This window comes from Ammospiza caudacuta, chromosome 5, assembly GCF_027887145.1.
Source record: "Ammospiza caudacuta isolate bAmmCau1 chromosome 5, bAmmCau1.pri, whole genome shotgun sequence".
Lineage (NCBI taxonomy): Eukaryota > Metazoa > Chordata > Aves > Passeriformes > Passerellidae > Ammospiza > Ammospiza caudacuta.
Genome location: NC_080597.1, coordinates 4,801,405 through 4,811,376, shown reverse-complemented (window position 1 = coordinate 4,811,376; position 9,972 = coordinate 4,801,405). Strand labels below are relative to the sequence as shown.

At 43.9% G+C, this 9,972-nt stretch overlaps 1 protein-coding gene across 1 annotated transcript in view; it reads right to left on the bottom strand.

Moving 5' to 3' along the window:
• Positions 1 to 2,604: 2,604 nt before the first annotated feature.
• MICAL3 (microtubule associated monooxygenase, calponin and LIM domain containing 3) overlaps positions 2,605 to 9,972 on the bottom strand; it is a 131,228-nt gene continuing 123,860 nt past the window's right edge. Inside the window, exons 41-43 of the mRNA XM_058805709.1 lie at positions 8,638 to 8,737; positions 7,606 to 7,679; positions 2,605 to 7,521 (exon numbers count right to left, since the gene is read on the bottom strand). Coding sequence (XP_058661692.1) covers positions 7,337 to 7,521; positions 7,606 to 7,679; positions 8,638 to 8,737 — 359 coding nt within the window. The 3' untranslated portion in view covers positions 2,605 to 7,336. The remainder of the gene's footprint in view (positions 7,522 to 7,605; positions 7,680 to 8,637; positions 8,738 to 9,972) is intronic.

Sequence of the window (9,972 nt, the reverse complement as noted above, 5' to 3'; positions counted from 1 at the left end):
TGAGTCACGTTGGCTTTCCATTGGGAATAGTGTTGGGAAGAAAACAATGGCACACAAATATGTAAATTTCAAGGAACTGAAGAGAAATTTCTGTTTCCTGAAGTTGGTTTGTCCTGAGAAGTCAGCACTGCCCCAAGCAGCACTGTGCCCCTCTCTCCTTTCTGCCCAAAGTGTGTTTGTTTATTTGAGAAATCACTGTGGGTTTTTTTATATCCGTTTGTTTCTGGTATCTGAGTAATATGGATTATATATTTATATAGAACATGTGAATAACCAAAAAGAGATGTTATCTCTTGCTTACAGAAAGGCATGTGATTTCTGCATCTGAGAAATGCACCACACACTCAGCAGGTTAGGAAATACTAGTTTATCCACTTTCCTGGTACCCACAGGCATAATAGCCCTTTTTCCAGAGCTGGTTTCTGGAGCAGAGTTGGGTTGTTTGTTTTTTTGGTTTTTTTTTTTTTTTGTTTTTTTTTTTTTTTTTTTTTTGTTTTTTTTTTTTTTTGTTTGTTTTTTTTTTGTTTGTTTTTTTGTTTTTTTTTTTGTTTTTTTTTTTTTTGTTTTTTTTTTTGGTTCCTTATTTTGAGTGCTTGTAGAAAGATGCAGGCTAAAGAAGGAGGCAACTCTTCATCATATCCCTCAAGTAATATTTATAAAATGAAGCATGAGGCTCCTTCTTCCCTGTGGCTCCAGGAGGAGATGCAGCCCCATGCCAGCACTGTTGCTTTCATCCCCTACAGGGTCATTTTTCTGCTAACTGCTCCATTGCTGCTGATGCTTAGGTTTTCAAGCAGGAAGATACACTCAGAACCTGCTGGAGTTCTTAAGAGATGTGTGGCCAGGTAGAATCCTTACAGGATTAGGTATTCATTCTCCAATATGTGTGACTTAAAAATGCAGTTGCTGATTGCTGTCACAGCACTGATGGTGAGGACTCTTCCAAAAACCCCTGTAAAACATGAGGGAAGCCAGAAAGGCAGGGGGGTTGGAGGAATGACTCCCACAGTTATTTTTCCTGACATGTTACATTCATTGTCTTTAGCCAGGGCGAGTACAGCCAGGAGGGGTTGTATAAGATAAAATATATCTGCTGCTGCCAGAAAGAGGTTCTGCACACTTCCTGATGAACCCACTGACAACCTTCCTCCTGTGCTCCTGAGGGAACATTCACCCTCCTACCTCGGTCATTTCCTTGCCTCTGCACGGAGGGGTTTGTGCTTCTGTGCCAAGGGGCACTCGCAGGGTGGGTGAGGCAGCTTCCTGGGCATGGAATGCCACTTGTGGAAAGGGTCAGAGGCTTCTGGAGGCTACTTTCATTATCGAGGGAAAAGGAAAGCAGCAGCTGCCACCAGGCTGAGCTCCTGGGGTGGGGTTTACTTGTTACAGGGTCTTTCCCTGGTGTCATTTCAGAGCTAATCTGTGCAGGAGCACTCATCTTGAAGGGCTGACAGGTTTTGCCCAAGCTAACAACAGATAAAGCTATTCCTGGACCCGTTTTCCATCCACAGTTTGTGAAACAGCAGAATGTCTTTGTTCCTAATGGAGATTGAGAATTAACAATATAACTTATTAATTTGCAATATAACTTCAAAAGCCATGATATATGTTGGAAACTATGGATGCAAATCAACCTCCTGTGTCCCAGAGCCCAGCAGTCACTTTCTAGACATTCCATTTTTCTTCTGGCATCAAGTGAGAAATCCTTATGGACTGGCCAACAGCACAAGATCCCCCATCCCTGGGTAACCACAGCTTTCTCTCACTACTATTTTTATTCCCACTACTATGGGGGAGAGCAGGAGACCAAAAGAACAGGAAGAATGGTAAGGTTTGAAGTGTAGGCAGTGAGCTGCTGCCCTGCTGAGCTGCACAGAGCTGTCATTCCTGCCACCTGCAGCACAGCCTGCTCACCAGCCCCCAGGCAGCGGGGAGGCAAGGGGAAATCCAAGGCGTGTCCTCCTCCCGCGGCACTAATAGGTTTCCTTTTATCACACCACCATAGGAACACCAGGGTTTATCCTTTGTTGTTTTTTTTTTTTTCTAAGAATGGTGGAGTGTTAAGAAAATGAAACGCATTGTTTGGGATTTCCCCGGCTGGGAAAATGAAACACATTGTTTGGGATTTCCCCCATCATCCTGTGTAAAACTTCTGCTTCTTAGAAAAAAAAAAAAAAAAAGGAAAATTTTTAAAAGTCAGCACAGAGGCATTGATGTCCTTCTCCCCAAATTATTCTGAATGCTGCTACATCACCATCAGGCTACACCAGATGTTCAGGCTAGTACTGCAGGCTGAGGAAGTGAGATTCAGCTACAAAAATGAAATCCTACTTTCTATAAACCAATTTATATTACCTTCATCCCTTCTTCTCAGTAACTTCACTGAGAATCTGAAGAAAAAATATGGAATATGCACAGGCACTGGGGATGTTTGTCGATTTTTTTTCATCAGATAATTCAGAGTGGCTGAGAGCGAGTCAGCAAAAGAGTAATTAAAGGCAGGCACTTTTAACACCCAGATTTATCTCTAGATCATCTTTTCTCAGGTCCTCATCAATCAAAGAAATAACAGCAGAGGAAAGAAACAATAGCGCCACCAGCAAAAAAGAAAAAATAATTAATGACTTTATTTTTTTTTTTTTTTTAGTTCAGTTGGCCATCTGAGGTGCTAAAATCTCAACACCAATGAAGCAAGTGTGCATGAAAACAAACGATAAAACACAACCAAATAGAAGAAAACAGGCTGGAACAGAGCTGGTTTTGTACAGGTAGGGTATTCACTTTTCTGTTAACGCTCCATACATGCCAACCGTAAGCGCCTTGAACAATCTGAATATCAGAGTTCACGTTCATACAAAAGGGCAGGTGCCAAAGCAACTCCCTTTGCCTGGATTAGACTTCGCACACACACGCATGCACCCACAGATACAGAGTACTGAAATTACTGCAATGCCATCAGAACATGGCATCCTCCCCTTCACACCTGCTTTCAGTCACATCCTCATCTGCCTGCTACCCTGCCAAGCAGGCATGTACAGGCAGGGTAGCAGGCTTGGATAATCCAAAAGCAGGAACTTTTGGAAAGCTTCCCATCTCTGTTACTTTGCAAAGGTCAACAGCCAGCGATCTCTTTCTCTGTGATTATATACAGACTGGTTTTTAGTATGCTTTAGAGCTCTCTTCCTTGCAGACAGTGACAACTGAAATTCCCATTGAAGCTTTTCAGTTTGCACATGGGAGATTTTACAATGCAACAACACCTCTCTCAATCCACCGGTGTGTGGTGTAAACACTTAATGGGAAACTCATTTTAGAAGAATGTTAACCAAACAAGGTGTAGCTGCTCACAACAGGGAACTGCCGGCTGCTCTAGATCATGCTGTCTAGACCACTTAGAATACTTCATAACATTCAGGATTAGGATGTATAAAAATATTAAAACCCACCAGAGTGCACACAAATGTGGTGACTAGCTCTACGCAAGCACCGTGTTCTAACAGAGGCCTAGGCATTGCACAAAACTCAGATTCTTGACCATGGGGTAGCCCAAGGATCCACTGGTGTCTTTACATACAAACAAATATTTACAGAAAATGCAGAGACAGAGAGAGAAGGACAGATTTTTAAAACTTGCGGTTTGCTCTAAAATATGTTCAGCAATGCAGTTTATAACATGCCCTAGTGAGACCAGGGGGTATTGGTTAACTGAAAGAAGGAATATGTCTGAAAGTTGGAGCTGAAATGTCTCGTCACCTCCCCACACATTAGTTCTCCGAAGCTCGGAATTTTACAGCCAGTTGTGACTTTTAATGACAATATGATTAAAAGGAACAGAACAGTTTAAAAATAATTGGTATTGTGAAAACAGCAGATTAGTTGTTCTGGCAGTCCTCACTCCCCCATCTCCATTTACCTCCTGGGCGTTTACTGCCAGGAGCTGGTGTTCCCCTCCCTTCCCCGCCGGGGCTGAAGGGCTCGCCCCATCCTCGGTGTGCCCATTTCAGAACCAGCGCGGCTCAGGCTCCGAGCTCGGCTCTGTTCCCGCCGGCTGCCGGGACGAAGCACGGCCAGCCCCGGGCCAGGCCCGTGTCACCTGGGGACAGCCACCCCTGTGTGCCCACGCCTGGGGAGCTGAGGGTCCCTGGGCTCTCCTCACACGTGAAATGGACACACGTCATTGAATGCACGTGGCTGAGTGTGCGCTGCGGGCAGCGCAAAGAGCTACAACATCCTGCTCGGATTCGGATACAAATAAGGGATCTTGTGCTCACAAGAACCTTCTTCAGCTTTAAAAATACAAAATTTGAATTAAAAATATTCAGAGAGTAAAAAATCCCACTATCTGATATGCAAGTCATATTCTTAAAGTGCAACTGAACAGCAAATAACAAGTTGTGCCTTTTACAACCATTTTGATATAAAAAGGCCTTTTAACATTCCCTTTTGTGTATTTTAATCAATTTGTGTGTGCGATGTTAGCTCTTTGTTTTCATTCTCACTGCTGGAGGCCTTCAGCACAACCCAAAGAGTTTAGGGTTGGAATATGTGGGTTTTCTGTGCTGTAAGGTACTACATCCTGAAGTGATCTCACTCTTCAGCATTGCCAAGATCTGGCAAATGTCCCTCAGCATGAAAGGGAAAAGAAACCATCTAAAAAGAGTCTTCAGGAGTTTTTTTTAGTTCTACAGCTCACATTCAATGACCTTCTGTTACAAGTTAGATGTGGTCCATATACCCAGTGCACAATAAAATGGACTGAGGCCAACTCTCTGCACAAGACAATTTACACTAAACTTTCCATCTTTTCTTCCCTCCTCCTGCACTCCAGCTTCCAGTGGCCCCTCAAATGCAGACTGTAAACTACCACTGCCAGTCTCACTTGGGCAGCAGGCCCTGCACCAGCAAACGGGAGGGAATTCTGTTTGTTAGAAATCCTGCTGGTAAAGCCAACGCTCTGGGATGCTGGAATGGCAGGTGCCACTTGCTAAACACACACAGTTATGAAGTAGCATTGCAGCTGCCTGTCTGTCTGCTTGGTTTCACGAGTATCTGGATTTAATTTGTAATGCCTTATGTGGAATAAAGGGAGAACACTTTGGGTGGAAAACACGGGTTTCCATAGTTAGCAACCAGCACTGCTCAGAGTCCTCATGGACACTCCTACCCATTCTTCCTCAGCCTGGGGCATTCTCCCAAGTCAGAGGTGAATTCAAATCATAGACCTTGGCTTACAGGAGACCCCTCTGAAGGAGGTAGAGAGCCAACAGCAAGGAACCTTGCAAACTTCTGTGCCAGGGCAAAAGACTGAAGGATGTCCAGCCCTGCTGGGGTGCCTCGCACTGGCAGTGTCAATTCCAGCTGGAAGAGTCAGTAGGCTGTACAAATGTGCTTGGGAATGGGACTCGTTCTCAGAGACTTCAGAAAGCAGCCTTGGTACTCCTTGAACAGGAAAAGAACACAGTCAGCATCCCAAGGAGGGAAACCCTCTGGACACATCGTGTGAAGGATGGGACACATCCCCAGCGCACGGTGCTGCTTCAGCTCTGCAGGATAGGTTAAGGACACAGCTTGCCGAGGGAGTCTGTCCCACAGGGAGGGGGGCTGAGCTGCTCAGTGCACATCCTGCTCATCCATCATTGTGTGGTGACAGTCAGGACCCTCCTGGCTGAAAAGCAGCAGATTCACTAACTGGGCCAAAAGGAGCTTCTTCCAATAGATGCAGCAGGAAATGTGCTGGTTTTGTTTTCACGGAAATCCCTCAAACTGTATCAGGACTGTGAGGATCTCCTCTTTCAGTGAGGAAGGGACATATGGGATATTTCTACCTCACAGTTTTGGCTTTCTTGTTATAAAAATGTAAAATTTAAATAAATATAGGTTTGTTAGTCCAAAAGAGAGAATGTGGGATGTGGAAGAAAAGGATGCTAAGAACACAAATAGATTCTTAAACTCCATGAGTGCACAGGATTTTTTCATAGATGAAAACTCCTAGGGCAGGATGCATCCATGGGTACATAAAGGCTGCCCTTGCTGTGAAGCAGGGACCAATCCGCAGTAGTGTCTTTCTCTAACAGAGTTAAAACACTCCCTCCACAATCAAATATGTGTAACAATCAAATTATTATTAAGAACACTAATAAATAGCCACAGGTAACAACGTCCAGTAATTTTGAAGTGGAAGTTGTAGGATGCAGCAGGCACACACACCCATCACTCGTCCATTTTTTTTCCTAAAAGATACAAAAATGAATCTTCTTTCAAGTATTAAAAAAATAAGTTAATTGACATAAAAGGGTCAAAGTGACTGAGGGCCCAGGCAGGTCTTAAGCTTTGTTTCCAATGTGCAAAAACAAAATACAGAAAAAAAAAATAATAAAAACACTGAAAAGTCTTAATGGTGGTTCGGTCACTTAAGGGCTTCTCCCTTTTAGGGGGCCTAATAACCAGGGAATGCTGCCTGGGAACACCCCTGCCCCAGCACACACTTACCACTGTCCCACAGCAGTATTTTCCAGTGTCAAAACAGTCACAATAAAAACAGAACAAGGAAGCCCACCAGCCTCTGAGCTGTGGCCATGAAGACTAAGGCCAGCAGTAGCTGCCTCTCCAGTGTGTAGCAAAGCAGGTGGGCATCTTCCCTCTCTCTTCTGCTCCCCTTGTTCCCCACAAGAAGATTTAGGAGGCTAAGGTAGGGAAAGAGTCCACTGATGCCCACTTCTCTCCAAAAACCAAGAGGCAGAGAGTTCCAGCACACACAGCAGTATCTTCTCTGTCTTGTATTTCTTCATATCCATGCATAAGGATCAACTGCAGGTTTCTTTGGTGGGGAGGAAGACTAAAGCAAAGAAGGTGTTGCCCTGGGCTTCTGGAGCTCTCTTGGACAGCTGACTCCACTGCTACAGGCTGCTGTGGTTTTTCAGGAAAGGTTGCCACTTCCCTCCCTTTTATTAGAACTGGTGTAGTAAAAATGGGAAGGGAATGGACTGCCTTAAATCAAATGTCGTTAAGGGTACTTCTTCCCTTAACCTCCTTCCCCACACATGGATTATTCCCCCCTCCCTCCTACCACACACAAAACATGGTCCATCGTACAGGACCTCAAGGAGATTGCACAGTCTCAACTCATTTCTTCAACTTGGCTTGCAGACATGTAAAACTTAAGCTTCTGGAACCAACACACTTATCAAAAGGCTTCTGAGTGCTTCAAACCAAATCTCTGCATGCTGTTGGACCTTTCAGAAGTTTCCCCTTCAACATCTTCATATCCATGTAATTCTGGCAAACTCAGGGTAGGCCAACTGGACAACACAGACCAGCAGAGGTAAATGTGCTAAGCTCAGGACCAGTTCAAGCTAAAACCTTTGGAAAGCATGACTGCCTCCAGGTCCTTGTCTTCTTCTTTTTCTCGAAGCCGCTGCTCCTCAAGGAGAGCCACAAGGGAATCTCTCTGCTCCACTACTTCAAGCATTTCGTTCAGGATCCTCTTCTCCTCTGAGAGCTCCTCGTCTGTCTTCAGATGATCTACAGAGATATCAAGATCTATCAGCATACACAAGGCTAGAGATACACACATCCAATCCATGAAATATCTCCTTTAGCTCTCACCTTCTACTGCCATCCTCTCACGGAGCTCCTGCTGCAGTCGACTCTGCCTGTCTTCCAGTTCCAGCTCCCGAGCACTAAAAGGAAAAGAGCAGAAATCCAAGTTCCAGATGTAATAAAACACTCCATACATTGCTTCATATTCATTCTCAGCTTCTGCTCCCTCTCTAGATTTCTGCTGTGTCATTTATCAATCTTGTTTGGAACAACTCTTCAATAACTTAAGATATATAACTATATTTAAAAGCTTTAATTGCACTTTTAGCATTTCAGGTTATTTGCCTGAAGCTAGGAAGTGCAATACCAAAAGTGGAGCAAACTAAATATAGAGTAGAGTCAAAGAGCAAATAAATCTGCAATGCCTCTACATATCCCCTGCTACTTCCCACTCTAAACCCCAAGTTACTCATTAATAAATTACTTATTATTAAGGACACTATCAAGCTATTGCAAACACCACCTTGGGACTTTTCTGCCACTAAGGCCATCAGCTTCCACATTGCTAAGGTGAGCTGACACACTCAAATTCATTTCAGTGAATTTGCACAGAAATTCACTGAAACAGAATTTGGGGGGAACAGAAAAACCCCCCAGTTTCATTAACAGGAAAACACCTTTACCGTTTGAGCCCACGTGAGCAGCACTGGGGTCGCACTACAGGCAGAAAGGAGGGCCACAAGGCAAGGTGGCTGAATTAAATGCTTTTGGCTATGCTTAGAAGACAATTTTACAAAACCAGAAGGAGTCCCACATTATTTCTGCATAGCTTGAACACACTTGCACAAACAGGATGTGTTTTATACAAGAACAGCATGAGAAGGGCTCACATACCTGTACTTCTGCATGTGCACAAATAATTGGAACTTTAATCCCTTACCACTATTGTTCTTTCTTCTACCACTCCTTTAAAATGTACTTGGGATTCCTGTCTCAGCCTAAGAGGCTGCTGACCTCCTGGCCTTACAGGGAAGACAATACTGACAGATCTTCCACTGCTATTTATGGAAAATCCCCATTTTTTCCACATTCACTCACAATATCATCAGTTCAGACTCGTAGCGAACCAAGGCATTCTTCTCCTGCACCAGCTTGAACCACTCCTGCATCAGCTTGGGGTCATCCTTCTTACCCATGCCTGCCAAGAAAGAAACCTGGTAAATTTTCAGGTAACACCCTGCAATCCTTACAAGCCCAAACTGCAAAAACAACAATGGGGCAAAATGTGCAAAGAAAGCCGAGCAAGATGCTGCCAGAGCACTCCCAAGCCGGGTCCGTTCACTTTGCCTACAGCACTCAGATGAGTGGAAGTCACCTCCAAAAGGATTCTCTTCTCTTTGGAGCCTACTTTTATTTTGTTTCTGATATTCTTGTGATTACTTGTTTCTTCCTCACTCTTACTGCAGAAAGCCCCCATTTCTATGAGTATTTAACTTTTCCTTTCATTAGAAGAATTTTATAGATGCTTATGCCAGCTATTGAAACATATGCTCATCAGAAAAGGATTCAATTGCAACTCCCTGTGTTTTACCTTTGTTTTCTTCAATTGCATGTCCTCAAGTTTTTCTTTTACTAGCCAAAAGTAACATCTTGTCTCCTCTTTTTTTCGGCAGTTAAGTAAACCTTTTCTGACTGCTCCTCCTAGACACACATACCTATTCATCTTCGAAGATCCCCTTGCACAGTGAACACAGAAACTCATTCTACTCCACTGCATACCAGCACTAGAAAGAAAAGGAACCCCCAGACACATTTGCTAATATGAAAGAAGAATAAAGAAACCTTGGGCCTTGACCACCCAGTACAGAACTCTTTGCTGGTCCTTTTATTTTAGAACAAACTCCTAAACTAACTCAATAGTCCACCGATGAATTTTGTGTCTGTCAGGAGTCATGTGGAATAAATGCAGAATGCTGTTCCCAAAGCCTTCTGTTGATATTTAGCAAACACAAGAACTTACCAAGGAGGCTCCTCCTGGCAAGCTCTTGGTCTGGGCCACTTATTCCACATTGAACCACCTGCACCTCAATGCTGTGACTTACACCAGACCCCATCAAGGCCAGTGGCAACATTCCTGCCTGTGTGGCAGTAGAAGCAGGAGAAAGGCCTCAAATCAGGCTGAGCAGCACTTCTGGATTGCTGCATCCCATCATCTTACACTGCACATGCCCTAGGCATCCCAAGGTAACTAACACCCCTGTCTCTGCTTCTTATTGTGGATAGCTACTCCCTACATAAGAACAAAAACTCTCAAACAGTCCATCTAATGCTAGATTAATCCAGCAGCAAGCTTACTAGTCAAACTCTACAACACAGACACAGCACAAATACCACATTAATGGCTACTTAATTCAGACCCGTACCACATTAATG